Source organism: Rhineura floridana, chromosome 1, assembly GCF_030035675.1.
Source record: "Rhineura floridana isolate rRhiFlo1 chromosome 1, rRhiFlo1.hap2, whole genome shotgun sequence".
NCBI classification, from domain to species: Eukaryota; Metazoa; Chordata; class Lepidosauria; order Squamata; family Rhineuridae; genus Rhineura; species Rhineura floridana.
In genome coordinates this window covers 299,785,385-299,806,421 of record NC_084480.1, presented here as the reverse complement: position 1 = coordinate 299,806,421, position 21,037 = coordinate 299,785,385, and the positions used below count along the sequence as shown (strand labels likewise).

The following is a 21,037-nucleotide window of genomic DNA, read 5'->3' as shown; positions in this document are numbered from 1 at the left end:
AGAGCTTTGCAAGAATGAAAACTGGGCCTCAGCAATGAGGGAGGAGCAAAAAACATTTCCTGAGGTGTTCCTGTCTTCGAACTGTAGGGGGAGCTGTATAACCCACGTGGAGACCTCTTGTCATTCATGAAGAAACACCGTTTACGGTAAGTACAAACTGTACCGTCTCCCTACCACACTGGGGTACTGTGAGGACTAAGTAAATGCCCCAAAGAGATATTGCTATTCCTCAAGTCCATGAGAAAAGGCAGGAAGCAAGTACAAAAAGGAAAAATATATTGGGCGTATAGAACTGAAGTCAATGAGACCAAAGCCCCATTGATTTCAGTTGGTCTGCTCTAAGTATGACCCACGTCTGGATCCAATTTGACTTAAATTACAAATAAATATTTGTAAAATATTATAATAGGAACAATGGTATAAAATGTATGATCCTGGAAAATCTGAGTTTGATTGAAATGAAATCCTTAACGCTTTTTATTTCTTCCATTGCATGATCCACAAATGTAATATGCAGGTGAGTTATTGGACAGTTAACCAAAAATTGTGCTGAATGTAACTCTGGGCATATCTCATAATTTTATGCCTACAACCTCTTTTGTAAGAATATTAAAGTCCAAATAGGGATGGAATGTATACTTAATAGGTGGGATGCATACTTTTGCCATGGGAAGTGTACTTAAAAGTACACTGTTTACTTGGAAGTGAGTTCCATTCTGTTCAGTGGGACTTACTCCTAGGTAAGTGTTCTGATGCGCAACCTATACTCTGGACAAGAGGCTACTGTAAGGACAGAATATGGAGAAACCAATTGGTTCCCAATGGGAAGGGTGTGAGACACGTGTATTTTATCACCCTACTTGTTTAATCGATATGCGGAACATATCATACGGAAAGCAGGATTGGACCAAGATGAAGGAGGTGTGAAAACTGGAGGGAGAAACATCAATAATTTAAGATGTGCAGACGATACCATACTCTTAGCAGAAACCAGTAATGATTTGAAACGAATGCTGATGAAAGTTAAAGAGGAAAGCACAAAAGCAGGACTACAGCTGAATGTCAAGAAGACTAAAGTAATGACGATGGAAGATTTATGTAACATCAAAGTTAACAATGAGGATATTGAACTTGTCAAGGATTATCAATAACTTGGCACAGTCATTAACCCAAATGGAGACAATAGTCAAGAAATCAGAAGAAGGCTAGGACTGGGTAGGGCAGCTTTGAGAGAACTAGAAAAGGTCCTCAAATGCAAAGATGGATCACTGAACACTAAAGTGAGGATCGTTCAGACTGCAGTATTCCCGATCTCTATGTATGGATGTGAAAATTGGACAGTGAAAAAAGTGGATAAGAGAAAATTCAACTCATTTGAAATGTGGTGTTGAAGGATAGCTTTGCACATACCATGGACTGCAAAAAAGACAAATAAGTGGGTGTTAGAACAAATTAAACCAGAACTATCACTAGAAGCTAAAATAATGAAACTGAGGTCATCATACTTTGGACACATAATGAGAAGACGTGATTCACTAGAAAAGACAATAATGCTGGGGAAAACAGCAGGGAGTAGAAAAAGAGGAAGGCCAAATAAGAGATGCATTGATTCCATAAAGGAAGCCACAGACCTGAACTTACAAGATCTGAACAGGGTGGTTCACGACAGATGCTCTTGGAGATCACTGATTCATAGGGTCGCCATAAGTTGTAATTGACTTGAAGGCATATAGCAACAACAAAGTGGGCTTAGGAATATTAAGCCCTATTGAACCGAATAGGCCTTAATTCTGAGTAAACAGATAACTTCATGCTGTCAGTATAGAGTGTCAGATAGCTAGTTGTGGCTAAGCAGGAATTCAACCAACATTTTCTAGTTTGGAATAATTAATGCAAAATAACTACCCCATCCTAATGCCATACTTACAGTCATTACCACAGAAGACAATCCTCACTTACTTTGCACACAGGGTTGAATGATGAAGAGAGTGGGGGAAGCCAATGATTCCAAAGGCTGGATAAAATGTGTTAATGAGCAATTAGTCAGTGTTAAGTGATTCTGAATATGTGTCCTTAGCAAAGTAACAGTTGAATTTGCATGTCACTGCTGTCACTTTTATAGACCTCCTGGCCAGCAACTGGTTCTATTTAAGGGCCATGCTGAGCCAGAGGAAGACATGGAGGATGGTGAGTCAGGGTTCCTCTTCTATCTGCAAAGTGATCTCTGCTCAGACTGGTATGTCCCATGATCTGAGTTCCCACCGCTGTTCCTCCCCAAAGTCTCAAATGCTCCTGCGTCGGAACAAGCAGATGGCTCCCCATAGAGGGCTGGTTTGGCCCTAAGCCTGCCAATTGCAGCTCTCTAATGCAGATCTCTAATGCAGACTATAGGGATTTATTATTAGTACTGTACTGAAAAATGAAAATGGACTGCCTTCAAGTCAATCCCGACTTATGGTGACCCTATGGATAGGGGTTTCATGGTAAGCTGTATTCAGAGGCGGTTTACCATTGCCTCCCTCTGAGGCTGAGAGGCAGTGACTGGCTTAAGGTCACCCAGTGAGCTTCATGGCTGTGTGGGGATTCGAACCCTGGTCTCCCAGGTCCCAGTCCATCACCTTAACCACTACATCACACTTGCTCTCAGTAGTACTATACTACCCTGGGCTTAAATTTAATACATAATACAATAATTATTAAGCATTAGTATTCACTTGGCTCAAAAATCTCCAAGTATCTGTTCACCCGAAGTCTGTGAAACGTGTTGTCAGCGCTCAGAAATTTGGAGGTTTTGCACAGGAAGGGCCATGGCTGAGGGGCAGAGCATCTGCTTTGCATGCAGAAGGTCCCAGGTTCAATCCTTGGCATCTCCAGATATGGCTGGGATTGTCTCCTACCTGCAAGCCGGAGAGCCCCTGCCAGTCAGTACAGACAATGATGGATAGATGAATCGATAGTGTGACTCTGTATAAGGCAATTTCCTATGTTTCTGTGTTTGCTATGCATATAAGGGCTGAGGTTGGAATTTGAAATCCTTCCCTCAATTCCCTCCAATTGTGACAAAATCCATAAAAGGTATCTTGTTCTCCATCCTAACTCAAATAGACAGATCTAGGGTTTTGTGTGCATCGCAAGCCTATTCTCTTGCTCATAGTCATAGAATCACAGAAACATAGAATCGTAGAGTTGGAAGGAGCATGTAAGACCATCGAGTCCAACCCCCTGCTCAATGCAATCTCCCAGACCCAGAGCTTGGAAAAGTTACTTTTTAAAAACTACAACTCCCATCAGCCCCAGCCAACATGGCCACTGGATTGGGCTGATGGGAGTTGTAGTTCAAAAAAGTAACTTTTCCAAGCTCTGCCCAGACCTGTTAGCTGCAACATTCACTGAGCCTTCTTTGTTTTGTTTTATTATTTAAATTAAAAAGCACATAAATCTTAGAACAGCAGAATCTTGTTTTAATATATTCTACAAGAACAAAAAGACTTAAAAACATCATAAGGTTTTTAAACATTTCTACCTTGTTGGATGTGAATGTCTTCATATATGCTATATCCCAAATACTTTTAAATCACTCTAGCTTGTTTACTTTTCCAGTTGTTGCTTCTGGCAGCTGTCAACAAATTAGAAATTAGTTTTGAATGTTCTCTACTTATTAAATCTTCTTAAAGATATTCCACCTGAATGGTGCTATACCTGACATGCATCCGGATATTCACGCTTTCAAATAAGATTTTGACATGTCGATCCTCCCGCTTTATTTCTCTCCCACATTACAATCAAAATATGTTGATATACAAATAAAGCAACTGTCCTTGCTTTATCATAGAAAGGGTCTTTCACTAATGCCGCCCTGGGCTCCTACTGGGAGGAAGGGCAGGATATAATTTAAATAAATAAATAAATAAAGAATCAGCTCTACAGTACTATGGGCAACGTAGTGAAATCTGTGGGCTGCTACAGCATAGATGCAGTGGCTGTGCATGATGGAGTCTCACTGGGTTGAACATAGCCCAGGGTCCTCAGCGGAACTGCCACCATGAGGACATGGGTGCATTTGCAAGGAGGACAAGGCAGGCACCACCATCCATTCTCACTTCCCCTGGTAGCTGGTGCCCATTGGAACTGGTGGGGCAGAAGGCAGGGAGCCCAAACAGTAGGTGGAGCCACAGCTAATGACAGGCAGAACCAGCCAATTCTAGTTTTGTCCTCATCTTCCTCCCTGCCAAGTTCTTCAAAGGCAGTGCCACTCTCTGAAATAGTTGTTAAGAAGGTAGGCAGGTGGGAGCTGAATGAAGGCAGACCGAGATTGGTGGGGCAATGCTCCATTCGCCCTAATAGACCACCACTATCTATATCCCCATCCAATCTGTGCTTCAAAGTGCTTGCATTCTGCAGATAGGCCCAGCAGCATCAAGTGGCATGATTGGGCATCTGCCAAGGGCCTGACACTACCTCCTTGCTACTGCCCCCTCTTCCTTCATCCATGTTGCTGCTGCCTCCTCTCCTTCAACAGTTGAATGCACTCTCCAGTGAGGTCTGCCTGGTGCCTTCATTAACATCTTTTTGGCGCCAGATAAAGATTGATTTCCCCCACCCTCCGGCTTTTGATTGACTAAGATATTATTGTTTGTTATTTGTTATTATCTCGAGAAGAGATCCTGGCCCTCCTTTGTGTGACGACCTTTTGTTAAGGTAAGAATTGGAGTCTCAGGCCCAAGTTCGGTTCATCAGATAACTTTATTGCTAGCAAGGGCACAGCGGGATTTGTCCACCAAAACTGCACGCCCAAACAACCAGGGCGTGGTACTTTTATATGATCAACAACAGCAGAAGATACATTGGCGCATGCGCACTAACATAACTGCGTAGCCAGTAATTTTCCACTCCGCACTCCCTCTCCTGCATACCCCAGTCACTGGCCTACGTGCAATACTTCCCTTCACCAATGGCGTCCCGTTACCCTCACACTTTCAAGTACTTGAAGAGTGCTATCATATCTCATTTCAGTCTCTCCTCTTAGGGCTTTGTTTCCAGTCCCCTGATCATCCTCGTTACCCTCCTCTGAACCCATTCCAATTTGTCTGCATCCTTCTTAAAGTGCGATGTCCAGAACTGGATGCAGTACTCAAAATGAGACCTAACCAGTGCCACATAGAGGAGAACCAATACTTCACGCGATTTGGAAACTGTACTTATGTTAATGCAGCCAAAAGTAACATTTGCCTAAAATAGCAACTCTGGGAGAAACTCCTGTCTGTAATCCTGTAGAGTTGCTACCAGTCAGAGTAGACAGTACTGAGTAGATGGACCAGTGGTTTGGCTCAGTATAAGGCAGCTTGTTATGTTCCCTATCTTTTGGACAGTACATAATTACAAGTTTTAACTTAGAAAAGAGGCACCATGGATTCTCAGTCTGAAGTCTTATGTTCCCAGGAGATTCTAATTGATGAGAGTAGTTCCTGAATTTACCTGTGGTCTCATTTTCTGTTGCTCAATAAGAGACACCATTAAGTGTGAGTGAATCTTTGAGCCATGTTTAAATCACCATGGTTTTTTAGATTCATCTGAACCTGTGGGGTGTTAAAGACAGCCTTGGGGCATTCTGTTCAGGGCAAATTTTAGCAAATGAAGGTATCAGAAATACTGGTTTTATGAAAAACAGTGCACTTGGTCCCAGTGGTAGTATTTATTACAAGGGACATCACTTGTCTAAGTAAATCATACTTTAATTGCATGATTTTTGTTGATTAATTGCTTAAATCTCCATATATTTACATATTAATAAAACACTTGGATTGAATCCAGAGCAAGTTAATTGCAATTATGTCCCATTGAAATCAATGTGAGAAGTTAGTCATGAACACTTTAAGTCCCATTGATTTTACTGGGGCCTGGGTGACCTTGGGCCAGTCACTGCCTCTTAGCCTCATAAAAACCCTCTTCATAGGGTTGCCATAAGTCGGAATAGACTTGAAAGCAGTACATTTACATTTACAGGTTTGAGGAACTTGTTCTGAATCCAACCCAATAACCATGTCCGAGGAGGGGAAAGATAGGAAGGCAATTGGGCAATTATGCATCTGTAAAAACCTACATTAAAAATAAATAACAGCTTTTGAAAAAAGCAACCACCATCAGTTAATCGGGAGCACCCTTTTAAGGGAAAATATTTTTTATTGCTTGACCGACTAACCGTTGCATCTCTAATTGTTATATTATGCTTTGGTATCTTGTAATACTGTAATAATTATAAGCTTTCATTGTTGGTAACATTCCTTGTATTAAGGTGTTTTTGAAGTGTTTTGAACCTATTGAAGTATCTATAGAGGTTTTTTTATTACATCATGATATACATTTGTGTATCAGTGCTGCCGTTTTTTTTAATTTTACTTGTTTTCTGTACACTGCATTTCTGATGTTTTCTATTTTATATTTTGTGGTCTTTGACCAAAATAAAAATTACTGCTACTACTACTTTGTGTAGATAGGGTTTATTTTTAAAAAGTATTATATTTTCCAGAGTTTGATATTTTTTGGTTTGGTGTGTGTATTTCATTTTTATCATATGCACCTAAAAAGAGTATTTCTGGCATGGAACACATTGGAATATTATTGATTGATTGATTGATTTCATTTATATACCACCCCATAGCCAAAGCTCTCTGGGCAGTTTACAACACTTAAAACATTAAAAACAAATATACAAATTTAAAAAACACATTTTTAAAAAGCAATTTAAAAACATATTATTATATGTTTGAATAAACATATTGTTATTATTATTAGCATATTTGTGCAATTTTTTCTCTTCCTTTCAAAGTTCACAAACCAGTTGGCAAGTTTAACCAAAAAGGCCCATTTAATTATTTTTCTAATTTCATTACCATTGACAGGCTGCCTTAAATTGTTTATACATAATACAGGATTAGCAATGTGCAATTAAGAATATCTCTGTATACCCCTAAGAATCCCTACCTGCCTTAGGATAGATTAATGTGTATCTGTGAACAGAACAGGAAGCTATTTTGTGGATGCAGAGTTGAAACTTTACAGAAGGCTTCATAATTACAATTGTGAAAACTTAATAAGCCGTTTATGTTTTTAATAAAATCACAGGCTGATTGAAGCCTATTTACCAGCTGTGGCTTGGCATCTTCCATATTTATGCAAATGAAGTGTGAATAGATGAGTTAGCTTGCTTACATGGAACTAAGTACGTGCCAGTTTTTCTTGTTGTTTGTTAACTCACGATAGATCTGTAGTGTGGTCCTTGAGGGTGATCATCCTGTAGTTTTCTTATTTGTGTCTCTAGAGGGCTGAGAACCCATCAAGGAGTCCTACTGTTAAGATAATAGCAATACTGCTTTCCACATAATCTGTGCTTGAGGAGGTGAAGGAGTAATTTGACAGAAGCAGGGGATGTGTGGGGGTTGATTCTCCTATGCAGCAGATTTCTGTTCTCCTTAACCTATGGTAATGCTGCTTTTAATTTTCCATTTCTATTAACATCAATTATTTAACCTCATGAATTTTAACAGGCAACCTCAATTTAGTATTTTTAATTGTATTTAGTAAATTAAAAAAGAAAATGTAGGACCTGTGGAGCTGTGGAAAAATTGCTTTCTGGAATTCTGCTGCTTGACAGTGGTGCAGTCAGGTAATGTTAGACTCTGGACTTCATGTTCTGGTTCCTCCCCCACCCCATTTATATGCTAATGAATGTTACTCTGCAAACTTTGAAATGTGGTCATCCAGCCCTGCTGTGTTTGGGGGCCCTTGTGGCCATTCTGCCGAGTGGGACCCTGGACATCTCCCCAAAGGCCTGTCCTGATGGTGCCACTGCTGCTTGAACATCGAAGCAAGAGCAAGCCCCATCTGATGTAAGTGCCTTAGCCCCAGCAACAAAGCATCAAGGTAACATGTGAGTTAGGCTGCTATGTGAGTTTAGCAGGAGGGCAAGGAGACCAGGGCTGACAACGCTTCCCCTCCTTTTTGACCTAATAAATCTCAAACACCAAAGTAAATTACCTCAATAAACAACAAGAGCATGCATGCCATTAGAAAGGTAGCAGGTTTTTGGGGGGGCTGTCCGGTGTATTGTTCAGAATGTCACATGTACAACCATCTGCCTCCTGAACACAAGTGTGTTCTTTGTGGAATGAGCTTCTGGCCCACAGGAACAAGTTTGCTCCCCTGAGGCTAAGGTAGTTGACGTGGAGAAGCTGAGAGGGTCAAACAACTTTGGACACGTGATAGTGGCATCCCACTCCCAGGGTGACAGCCCTCCCACTATCATGGATAACGTGGGCCTTGAGGAAGGAGGGCATCACTCTGCGGAAGATGAAAATAGTCTCTTAGAAGGGACTCATTATTTGGGGGACAAATACCTTCTTGTGCTGAGGATACTCTATGGGACAGGAGTCTCCTTGTAGTGGGTAATTTGATCATTAGGGACATAGAATGCTGGGTTTGTGACAAGTGTGCAGACCACATGGTGACTTGCTTGCCTGGTGCCTTGCCTGTCGGAAGGCAGAGCTGGGGTCCCAATCCCGGGGAGCTGGATCCCGGAGAGTTGGGAGAAGAGTATTCGGATGGATGGCAGAGGGAAGGGGGAGGAACTTCCCCCCTTTGGAGCAAAGACGAAACAGAGGAACTGCCAGTGATAAGGTCGCTTAGCAACGGGGAGCCTGAGCCCTCCCTGGACATTCTCACGCCTCCCCCTCTTTCCGGCTCAGAGCAAGAGGGGGAAGAGGGAGGGCTGCTCACAGCCGAAAAGCGGGGAGGCAGTTTACCATCAGCCCCTCCCCTATCCCCCATCCTGGAATCGGAAACTTCAGAAGAGGAGGGGGTGATGCTTCCCCCCTCACCGCGCACACGCAGACAGCTGAAAAGACAGGAGAGAAGGGGGGGAAGGCAGGCAGTACCTGAGGGGCAGTTAAGGAGGAGCGAAAGATTGCGCGCCCGTTTGGCCCCTTCTTAAAGAACAGGCGGGAAGAAGTCCCTTGCTCTGTCAACTTTCTCCCAATGCCGCAGGACCTGTATCCCTGTATTGCTTCATGAGAAAACGCAGTCTTTGTTTGGACATTACCCTAATAAAACACGAATTAACTACAACCGCTGGTCTGGTTCCTGAGTCACATCCTGGGCCTGACAGCTTGACAGAGCCACCTAAATCACCCTCAACGCTCTCTTCACTTGACTGGGACAAGATGTCAAAGGGAGCAGCGGGGGGGACGAACCCCACTTCTGAGACGGAAGAAGTGAAACTCTTGAGGACTAAGGTAGCTGATTTGCAGACGGATGTTCAAGCCCTGCTAGCAGCAGTCAAGGTGCTGAAGACGGATAATCAAACCTTGAAGGCCACGATAGACCAGATGCGAACAGCCCCTCCAGCTGCCGTAGTAAAGGTTCCCATTGGATTGCCCCCAAAATACGCGGGACAAAGTGATCAGTTGGCAACTTTCGTGGCTCAGTGTGAGTTATATCTGGATGTCAGGCACACGGAATTTCCAGACGATGGGGCTAAAGTGGCCTTCGTGATTAGCCTCCTGGAGGGAGAAGCTGCAAAATGGGTGACTCCGTATCTCGTGAGAAAGGATACTGTCTTAAGAAGGTACAGAGGATTTATACAGGAGATGACCGAGATGTTCCAAGACCCGCAAAGAGCTGAAACAGTAGCGCGGCAACTAGGCGCTCTGAAGCAAGCTAAAGGGACTGTTTCCGAGTACACTAACGCTTTTAAAATTCTGTCCCAGGAAACTGGTTACGATGATGCCGCCCTGATGTTTATGTACCGGAGTGGATTAAATGCTGAAATCCTGGATGAGTTGGCCAGGACCTCCCCCCCCCCGCTGACCTACCAGGGCTCATCCGGCTATGCCTACAGATAGATCACCGGATGGAAGGAAGGCGCCTGGAAAGGAAGCAGGAGGTCCCGAGATACTCAGCCTCGGCATCCCGCAGCAAGACCCTTCCCACTGCAGGGATGGCAGGTAATGCAACTGAGGGACAGGGAGGGGCTAGGCCAAGACTGTCGGAAGAAGAAAAGGAAAGATGCCGTCGGGAACGTTTATGCTTTTATTGTTCAAAGCTGGGCCATGTGGCCAGAGACTGTGGACTGAAAGGGGGGAAAGCCGAGCCGTCGGGAAACTAGAACACCCAGTCCACGTGCAGGCCGGTGGACTGGGGGCAGCATTGTATAAAGGCCCCCCAACGATCCAACCTCCCTCAAAGGGGGTGTTGGTCTTGCCTATTCGGATTACAACTTCCAGAGGAGTGGTGTTTAATTCCACTGCCTTAATTGACAGTGGACCCTCCACAAATTTTATTGATGCAAAGTTAGTCAAGCGTCATGGAATTTCCCGGTGGAAACTGGACGCTCCCCTAGCTGTGGAGACCATCGATGGGAGACCCCTGAAGTCAGGAGGGGTGACACAAGCCACGGAGGAAGTGAAACTTCAAATCCCTGGGCACAAAGAGTTCATTTCGCTATACGTGTCAGATCTCTCGAACTTTGAGGTGATTCTGGGAATGCCCTGGCTAGCAAAGCATGAACCCAAAATAAGTTGGAAGGAGGCGGTGGTGTGGTTCACCTCACAGTATTGTCAGGAGAACTGTCAACCTGAAGGAATCAAGAACACCTTAGAGGGGGCAGTGCAAGAGATCAAGGAAGTGACCCTGCCGCCAAAGTATGAAGAATTCAAAGATGTGTTTGATGAAAAAGAGGCAGAGACTTTACCCCCCCACCGCCCTTACGATTGTGCGATTGATCTAGTGCCAGGAGCCAGCATCCCATCAGGGAGAATCTACTCTCTCACAGAGAATGAGAGGGAGGCCCTGAAGGAATTCCTGGATAAAAACCTGAGGCGAGGATTCATACGCCCCTCACAATCCCCTGCTGGAGCGCCACTATTGTTTGTAAAAAAGAAGGGGGGGGAACTCAGACCCTGTAACGACTATCGCGCATTGAACCAGATCACCATCCCCAACAGCTACCCGCTGCCCCTGATCTCAGAGTTGCTGGACCGACTGCGCTCTGCAAAAATCTTCACGAAGTTGGATTTGAGAGGAGTGTACAATCTGATCAGAATGAAGGAGGGAGATGAATGGAAAACAGGATTCTTGACTGCTTACGGACAGTATGAATACCTGGTCATGCCGTTCGGGCTTTGTGGAAGTGTTTAGAGACTTGTTGGACACGTATGTAATCTGTTACTTAGATGATATCCTGGTGTTCTCAAAGAACCAGGAAGACCACGACCAGCATGTGAAGACGGTGTTGAAGAGACTGAGAGAAAATCACCTGTATGCTAAATTAGAGAAATGTGGATTTGACCTCAAGTCTCTAGACTTCCTTGGATATCGAATCTCAGCGGAAGGCATGGAGATGGACCCAGGGAAAGTAAGCTGCATATTGGACTGGGGCCAACCTGTCACCAAAAAGGATGTACAACGGTTTTTGGGGTTTGCCAATTATTACAGAAAGTTCATTCCAGGGTTTTCCAAATTAACAGCTCCTCTGACTGACTGTTTAAGGGGGAAGAAGAAGTTTCAATGGACAGAGAACGCCACCGAGGCCTTTGAGGAGCTGAAGAGAAGGTTTGCTACTGAGCCCATTCTGCGCTTTGCTGATCCGAACCGCCCTTTCGTAGTGGAAGCAGATGCTTCAGATTTTGCCATCGGGGGGGTCCTGCTACAATTAGACCAAGAAGGGAAGGAGCTGCACCCCTGTGCGTACTTCTCTCAGAAGTTAAAGCCTGCAGAGAAGAACTACACAGTTTGGGAGAAGGAGCTGCTGGCCATCAAGGACTCTTTTGAAAACTGGAGACAATACCCAGAGGGGGCCTCTCATCGAATTGAAGTGCGCTCCGACCACAAGAATCTTGAAAGCCTCCAAACCGCCAGAAAGCTGAACCAGAGACAGATAAGATGGTCCCAGTTCTTCACTAGGTTTAACTTCCAGATTACTTACCATGCCCAAGCCAAAAACCAGAGAGCGGATGCCTTATCCAGACAGCCACAATACAAAGAAAGTGAATCCGAGGACCAGCCTCAGTACGTAATCCCTCCAGAGAAATTAACGTTGGGAGTATGCCAGCCTTCATGGGAAGAGGAACTCAAAAAGGCACAAGAAGAAGATGCAGACATGCTAAAATATCAGCAGGAGACGGGACAAGGTCAAGACTCAGAAGTAACCTTTCACTGGAGAAATGGACTGTTATGGTTCAAAACCGCCAGATATGTGCCAGAAGGGGAATTAAGGCTCAGAATCCTACGCCAGTGTCATGATTCCATCACAGCGGGACACTTTGGGATTTACAAGACCATTCAGAACGTGGCCAAGGACTTCTGGTGGCCTAAAATGCGTCGGGATATTGAGAGTTATGTAAAGTCCTGCTCTGTCTGTCTGCGGACAAAAACACAAACAGGGACACCAGCAGGACTGTTACAACCGTTGCCTGTCCCACACGAACCCTGGAAGGATCTCTCCATGGATTTTATAACTGATCTACCCAAGTCCCAAGGAATGACAGCCATCTTAGTAGTGGTGGATCTACTTACCAAAATGGCACACTTTCTTCCTTGTGCAGGGGCCTTAGAGGCTAAAGAAACGGCCAAGTTATTCATAAAAGAAGTCTACTGGCTGCATGGATTGCCAAACAGCGTAGTCTCAGACCGAGGAACTCAGTTCACAGCCAAATTTTGGAGAGCAATGTGGAAACAGTTGCAGACGGAATTAAAACTCTCCTCCGCCCATCACCCCCGGACAGATGGGCAGATGGAACGCTTGAACGCCGTTTTGGAAAGATATTTACGAAGTTATGTGTCCTATCAACAGACTGACTGGGTATCATATTTGCATTTTGCAGAGTTCGCCTACAACAATTCTCTGCACTCCAGCACTCAACAAACCCCGTTCTTCGCTAATTATGGATTCCATCCTAAAGTCTTTCCAAGCAGCTCAGAAGGAATGCTGGTACCGGCAGCTGAGAACTTCCTTAAGGAATTGCAAGCGGCGCAACAGACACTGAAACAGCAGTTAAACGAAGCCAAAACGGAGTACAAGCGAGTTGCTGACCTGCACAGGAAGGAGGGCCCCCCCTTCAACCGGGAGACCAGGTATGGCTGTCCACCCGCTTCCTCCAGATGCCGGGCAAATGTAGAAAATTACAAGACAAGAGGGTGGGTCCTTTCGAAATAGAAACTCAAATTAATCCCGTGGCGTACCGACTGAAGCTGCCTGACACGTTTAAAATACATCCTGTGTTCCATCGATCCCTCTTAACGAAAGCCGCCCCTCCCAGTGAGTTACGGCCAGAGGAACCTCCCGGAGCTCCACTCCTGGTAAATGAGCAGCTTGAGTTTGAAGTTGAGGAGATCTTAGATTCCAGGATCAGACGCCACAAGCTGCAGTACTTGATTCACTGGAAAGGCTATGGGGTGGCTGACAGATCATGGGAAGATGCAGCTGATGTGCATGCTCCAGAATTGGTAAAACTTTTCCATCAACGTTTTCCCCACCGTCCCAAGCCAAACAAGGGGAGGGAGGCACAGCCTGGGAGGGGGGATGGTGTCGGAAGGCAGAGCTGGGGTCCCAATCCCGGGGAGCTGGATCCCGGAGAGTTGGGAGAAGAGTATTCGGATGGATGGCAGAGGGAAGGGGGAGGAACTTCCCCCCTTTGGAGCGAAGACGAAACAGAGGAACTGCCAGTGATAAGGTCGCTTAGCAACGGGGAGCCTGAGCCCTCCCTGGACATTCTCACGCCTCCCCCTCTTTCCGGCTCAGAGCAAGAGGGGGAAGAGGGAGGGCTGCTCACAGCCGAAAAGCGGGGAGGCAGTTTACCATCAGCCCCTCCCCTATCCCCCATCCTGGAATCGGAAACTTCAGAAGAGGAGGGGGTGATGCTTCCCCCCTCACCGCGCACACGCAGACAGCTGAAAAGACAGGAGAGAAGGGGGGGAAGGCGGGCAGTACCTGAGGGGCAGTTAAGGAGGAGCGAAAGATTGCGCGCCCGTTTGGCCCCTTCTTAAAGAACAGGCGGGAAGAAGTCCCTTGCTCTGTCAACTTTCTCCCAATGCCGCAGGACCTGTATCCCTGTATTGCTTCATGAGAAAACGCAGTCTTTGTTTGGACATTACCCTAATAAAACACGAATTAACTACAACCGCTGGTCTGGTTCCTGAGTCACATCCTGGGCCTGACAGTTATGCATCAACTAGATAGTCTGGTAGTTAGTGCTAGTGAAGGATGCACATTAGCATCAATGATGTGGAGAAATGTCGTTTTGCAGTCCTAGAAGCAAAATTTAGGTTGCTAGGTAGGAGGTTGAAAGCGTAGACCTTCAAGGTACCTTTCTCTGAAATTCTACCCATTCCCACAGGGTCAGTTAGACAGGCAGAGCTGAAGAATCTCAGGATGGATGAGATGAGGCCATGGTGTTGGTAGGAGGGGTTTGAGTTTCTTGGGCACTGGGGAACATTTTTAGGACAAACCAACCTGTACAAAAGAGATGGGCTTTACATGAACCAGGATGGAACCAGGCTGCTGACACTTAAGATCAAAAAGATGATGGAACAGCTTTTCAACAGACTGCAGGGGGAAAGCTGACAGGAGCTGAGAAGTGTCCAATTTGGGATAACTCGTCCCTAAGGGATGATGGCTAAAATGGAGTGGAATAGAGCTAAGCAATGAAAGTGCATGATCACAATTCAAAGAGGCCAAAGCGCCATAGGGTAAAATGTACATACTTTTGAAGAGAGACACCATGTATAGATATTTATATGCTAATGCTAGAAGCTTCTGTCTGAGTCAAGATGGATGAGTTGGACTGTTTCATCTTAAAGGAGGGCATAAATACAGCAGACATAACAGAAACCTGGTGGAAGAGAGAGAACTAGTGAGACGCTATTATCTCTGCATACAACCTCTATAGGAAGGGCAGGGTGTACTGAACGTGCTGTTGCTCTGTGTGTCAAAGAAGACATAGAGTCCAACAAACTAGAAATCCCCACAGGGGCAGATGCCTTGACAGAATCACTGTGGGTGGCAGTGCCAGACTCCAAAAGTAATTTAGTACTGGGAATGTATTACCCCCACAGCCAGAATGCCCCAGGTGATCTTGAGATGGAGAATGAAATTAAGAGGAGGCATCCAGAGGAGGAAATGTGGTAGTAATGGGTGACTTCAACTACCCTCACATAGACTGGGTAAATGCATAAATGTCTGTTCCAGACACAGGAAAGAAGGAAGATTTCTGAATACCCTCAATAACTGTGCGTTATTGACATTGGACACTGCAGTGACAATGGACTTAATCTTAAGTGGTGGCCACTTAACTGGTGAGATGCAAGTGCAATGTGTTGTTGAACTGGTTGGAAATAGTGACCACAGTGCTGTCAGATTCAGCGTATATGCCAATGGGCAATTGCCAAGGAAATCCAGCATTTGAGAGGATTAGTAAAAAGGAAGTTGAAAGGAATAATGAAGAGAGTCAAATCTCTCTAGAATGCTTGAGGGTTGTTGAAAGCCACAATAAAAGCAGCTCAGCTAGAATGTATACTGCAGATCAGGAAAGGTACCACCTGGGCTAAGAGGATGGCACCATGGTTAATGAGCAGAGTCAAACTCTAGCAAGTGAGACAAAGTGTATATTGCCAACGGAGGCCAAAGGCAAAACAACAGCAACCAACCAACAAATTTGAAAACGAGCGGAAGTAAAAATAAAATAAAATTGGGGTCATTAGCCAGTGTAACTTGAATAAAATCAATCTATACTGAACTTTCATAGGCTTGGTCTGATGAGTGTGATCATCCAAAACATCTGAAGAACGCCATACAGGGAAAGGCTATTCCAGGCCTTAGATGCTGCAATAACTGTTTCATCTCCTGTTCATTCAAGGTTTGGAGTTGCCACATATACGGCCAGCGGGAAGGGGTGATGCCATGCACCTAACCTCCCTGAAGCATTGTCGCTGCTGCTTACTGGAGGGGGGAGGAGGAAGTTGTGCAGATGTCAGTTTTATGCTGGTGCTCCAACAGAAGCACCAGATTGGCTCCGCTGGTGCACTTGCACAGCGCCAAAGTCCTTGCTGCTTCACTCCTCTCCCTCTCCTCCTCGTAAGTACCAGTAACTCCACATGCCGGGAGGTCAGCCGCACGGCCCCACCCCTCTCCGCCAACCGTGACTGGTCACAAGTAGAAATAGCCCACTCCCATGCACAGCAGAGGTGAGTTACTTAGCAATGCACTGGTAACCCCCAGGTGTTTTTTCTTCCTGAGGATGGTGCACCTCTTTTTGGGTTGCTCTCTAGTCTGTCGCTCCTGTCTCTTTCTAGGTGCGTTGGTGACAGGTGATGGAGGAGCATGACCATGTTAACTGTCTACTCACCCAGGTTATACATATTACTGTGTTTTAGGATCACCCATGAATAAAAATGAGAGAAGCCTTAATATGATGAAAGTTTGGACAGTAGGTTGTTATCTAAAACAGGAACAAGGAACCTACAGCCTTCCAAATGTCGCTGGGCTACAACTCCCTATCATCCTTTACCACTGGCCATGCTGGCTGGTTCTGGTGGGAGTTTGAATCCAACAATATCTGGAAGAACACAGGTTCCCCACCCCGAATCTAATTCCCCCCCCCACTTGTGATTAATGTCTTAATGGGGTATATGTTGCATTGGTGTCTAGCTTTCTGTGTAACATCATATTAACATGACCAGTGTATCTGGCTGCCAGATACAATCTAAAATGTTGACAGGTCCACTCCAGCCCTTTCAAACAGAAGAGACTTTGCAGGCTCTTTATTTGACAAGGATCCCATAAATCTACTAGCACTATTCAGTCAAGCTGTGTGTGAAAATTGAGGGAAGGATTGGCTATAGCAAAGCAATATAGAATAATTCTTAATTGTTACACATCTTCAGTGATTATATACCTGATTATATAGCATATGTATGTGAATATATTTAGGGGAGAGTTAGTGCATCCGGGAAATAATGTTTGTAAATCTACATAGAGCAAGTGATGCAGCTTTATGGGTCTGCTTGCTAAAGTTTTAGATTTATGCTTAATTTGCTTTATGGGTCTGCTCCGTCCTTCGTGAGAGCTCTAAAAATGGCTGTTTCACATTTTTACAGTACATTGTCAAAGCAGCCTAATATGATTTGTGCTTGAATTTATACTTCAGTTGGGAATTCAAGTTATGACTATTTCCTCCTATTAAAACCATCAAGTCCCCGCGAATATGTTCAACTGGAAAAAAAAGGACTGTCTTAACAGTCTTTTATACCCAAGACTTGTAAAGGATCGATACATTTCCCATCAGAACAGTAAATTACTTACTGAACCACTTCCAGTAATCATGATGTACAATTTCATATTAACCCTTCCCCTTCTCTGCCGAGACATTTCTTGACGGTGTCAGGTGGCTGTTCATCCCACTCGACCCCAAAAGAATAATGGGTTGAAAATGAATAGTTAGCCCATTACATGCTCAAGGTTTAGCTAATCATTACAGTGCAGGCACAACCACATTCTCTGGATGTAACTATCTAAGTCAGGAATAAGGAACTTACGGTCCTCGAGATGTTATTAAGCTACAACTCCCATCATCCCTGATTGACGGTGCTGGGTGGGGCTCATAAGAACTGAAGTCCAACAAGACATCCACACCGTACATTTAAAGTACTTTTATACCACTTTGACACTCACGGCTTACCCTCAGAGAATCCCTCAGATTGTACATTGTTAGAAGGCCCTTAATAATGCAACAATCGGATTCCCAATTCTCAGTTCTCTGTGGTAAACCATTGAGGGTCAAAGTGGTATAAAGGTATTTTAAATGTAAGTTCCGCAATTTTGCCACAGGGAGATGAATAATACAGTTTTTAACAAAAGATGAACTGCAGCAGAACAGAAACAGTTTGACGAATACAGCCTAGAACGGAAAACAATGCCTTCTTACATTCCTAGTTGGGGACCCTTTTTTTCCTATTGTTTTTCATTCTCTTGTAGCAATCTTACCAGGGGCCATATGCTGGAGGTGGGGCCAGAGCCAAAAATGACAGGGGCCATCCTCTTTTGTCTCTTTCTGCTACCCCCTTTCGCCCCCTCTCTCTTTCTGGTATCCCCTTCTTGCTCTCTCACATTCTATCTCTTCCGAACCAAGGGAAGGGGCAGATCGCTCTTGCCTGAGGACTGAACTGATTGCTTGCTCAAAATTTCTCCATCACCCCCCCTTTTCCATCACTCAAGCCATCTCAGCTTCACACACATACCCACACATCCCACACTTTTCCCCCTCCTAGTCTCCCCCTTCTCCTGTGGACTCGCTCCACCCTGCCTGAAATTAGGCTGAGGGTCACCCCCACTGCTTTAACTGGAGATGCCAGAGATGGAACATGGGATTTTCTCCATGCAAAGCATGTGCTGAACTATGCTCCCTTCTGCATAACTCTCCATGTACCATAACAGGCCAGTGAATCTCCTACGCCTGTGTGCACCCAGTCCAAGGCAAGCTTTCTTTCCCCTCCCTTCTGGAGACGCCCTAGTCAGGTTCTGAACCTGCATCTCCAGGGTGCAAGCTAATTAACTTGCTAAGGCAGCACACTTTTTTTTCCCACCTCTCTGTCTCCCCTATTGTGAATCGAATTATTTCATGGGGGAGGATTAGCTATGCAGGCAGGTTTTATCTGCTAGAATATGAACATTTACAGCATGTAGAATTTTTTATTCATTAACTGGAAATCCTTGGGTAATCTCTCTCTTTCTCTCTCTCTCTCTGGATTCAGGCCGTGCATTGCTTAGGCTCACAGACAAAAAGCTTGAGCGGATGGGTATTGCTCAGGAGAGCTTGCGACAGCACATTCTGCAGCAGGTTCTTCAGCTCAAAGTGCGGGAGGAAGTCCGAAACCTTCAGCTGCTCACGCAAGGTAGGATACGACTGTTCTGACGAAGGCCTGCAGGACAGGAGGCAAAAAGGTTGCATACAAAGATGACTTTGATGTTTTCTCCAGCATGAACTATTGCATGGAGAGGTGTCATGGGGTTGGAATGCCTCCCCCCCCCACAAACACACACAGAGAACAAAAGGAAAACAACAAGAATAGATCAAAATGCGTATTAGGGGCTGCCGGTCTGTTACGATAAGAGCATTTCCTGTTTTAAGTTCTCAGAACACACACAAAGGCAGTCGGTCGCTGTATTAATCCCACTGTCAGTGTCTGAAACCATGCTGGCCCTACTGAGAAGGCCCATTTTCTTGTGTTCTGACATCATCAGTGTTGTGTGTTTTCCTCACCTGAATTCTGTGCCATTGGCTGCCACTGGCAGGGCCCTGGAAACCCACCATGATTTCAGCAGTGGTGCTGTGTTAAGTGCAGGAACAGAGTTCTTCTCCTCTTGGCCTCTAATATGCCTAACGTGTGTGCGTGTTTGGCAGGAGGGAGGGAGACCTCAAGGCCACCATTTTTAATGGCAGTGTAGAGTCCAGTGTAATATCAGATTCTGCTGTAAATTCGACACTAACTACACTAATGGTATTAATTCCACGCTAACTGAGGCTTGCCAAACGTCTCCCAAAGAAAATGCTCCTAGCCGTATGGTAGGAAGATGTTTGGTTGATTATCTTCAGTCACAGGTTGGCAGAAATTGGGAAAGCTGTGTCTGTGGGGCATCTTCATACCCTGACAATTGGTAAAGGCAGAAGCATGCACTTTGAAAGTGAACGTTTTGTCTGTCTGTCCTGGCTCACTTTTTCAAGAATTATTGTTTGTAGATAAGCCAACTGGCACCGAAAGCGTACTGGGGTAACATCAGATTCTGCCATTTTTGTATGGTTGTTGTATATAGTTAACAAGCAGACTTCTATTTTTTTTAAAAAAATCATCTCTAGATCCCGTGCCATTTGTAGTCCTTCGTTATTTCAGCTTGTAATTCTTAAAATGGGGAAGAGACAACAGCTGCTACAGAAGCCAGATGCCTTCTAGTCTGTCTGCTCCCGTGTCTTGACTGTACTAAGAGGCAGAATGCTGCCTTTACACCTCCTCCTGCTTGTTGGAATGTAGTGACTTTGTCATGTTGGCTGCTGACTCTGTCTGTTCTCCTCCCTTCATGGTAGTCACAGCCATGCCCTATCCCCCCTTTTATTTGCTGCCAGGTGAAGATGAGATCCTTGTTAACGCCTTCTCCCACAACAGATGTCACTAGGAGCCAATAAGCATGACAAGGGAGAGTGTTTGCTACTGAAAAGAGTCTTCTCAGTGGCTGGCTCACATCCTTTCTCTCTGATTGCCTCCAATCAGCAGGAAAAAACAAGGAAGCATGTTAGCAGAGCCTTTTCAGTGGCCAACACACTCCCCTTTCATGCTGACTGGCTCATAGGATGCTGGGGACTTTTTTGCTCCCAAAAAAGTAAGAGGTCTAAGAACCCGCTGAGACCCCGGATGACTATAGCCCTAGTTCTCCTTTGTATGGCTCTTCTGACTAAAATATGGCATTTCCAGAGTATCATTATGGAATCCCCATCTCAGTGCCTCAGAATTCTTGGGTTTTGTTCAGAACTCTTATTCAGAATGGGAAGAACAGACTTGGCCACTGCCATCACCTTTTCCTCTTCCTTGTTTATGGTACATCAAAAGCTTGAAAGACCAACTCCCCCCATCCCAAACCTTCTACACAGGAAGCTGCCTTATACCAGGTCAGACTCTTATTTATTTATTGCATTTATTGCATTTGTATTCCAGCTTTCCTCTAAGGAGCTCAAGGTGGCATACATGTTTTTTCCCTTCCCCATTTTATCCACAGAACAACCCTGTGAGGTAGGTTAGGCTAAGAGAAAGTGGCTGGCCCAATGAGCTTCATGGCTGAGTGGGGATTTGAACCCTGGTCTCCCGGGTTCCAGTCCACTACACCATGTTGGCTCTTTGTCCATCCATCTCAATATTGTCTGCGATGGCTCTCCAGCGTCTCAGACAGAGTTCTTCCACATCACTTTCTACCCCATCCTTTTATTAAGGAGAGAAGGCAAAG

General features: G+C 45.0%; 1 protein-coding gene across 11 annotated transcripts in view; it reads left to right on the top strand.

Moving 5' to 3' along the window:
• Positions 1-21,037, top strand: part of SAMD12 (sterile alpha motif domain containing 12) — a 321,606-nt gene that overhangs the window by 123,312 nt on the left and 177,257 nt on the right. For all 11 annotated transcript variants that reach the window (XR_009759921.1, XM_061605560.1, XM_061605598.1 and 8 more), the window contains one exon: positions 18,799-18,939. Coding sequence is in view for 10 of the 11 variants with exons in the window: in XM_061605560.1 (XP_061461544.1) it covers positions 18,799-18,939 (141 nt within the window). In the remaining variant the exon portion in view is untranslated. The remainder of the gene's footprint in view (positions 1-18,798; positions 18,940-21,037) is intronic.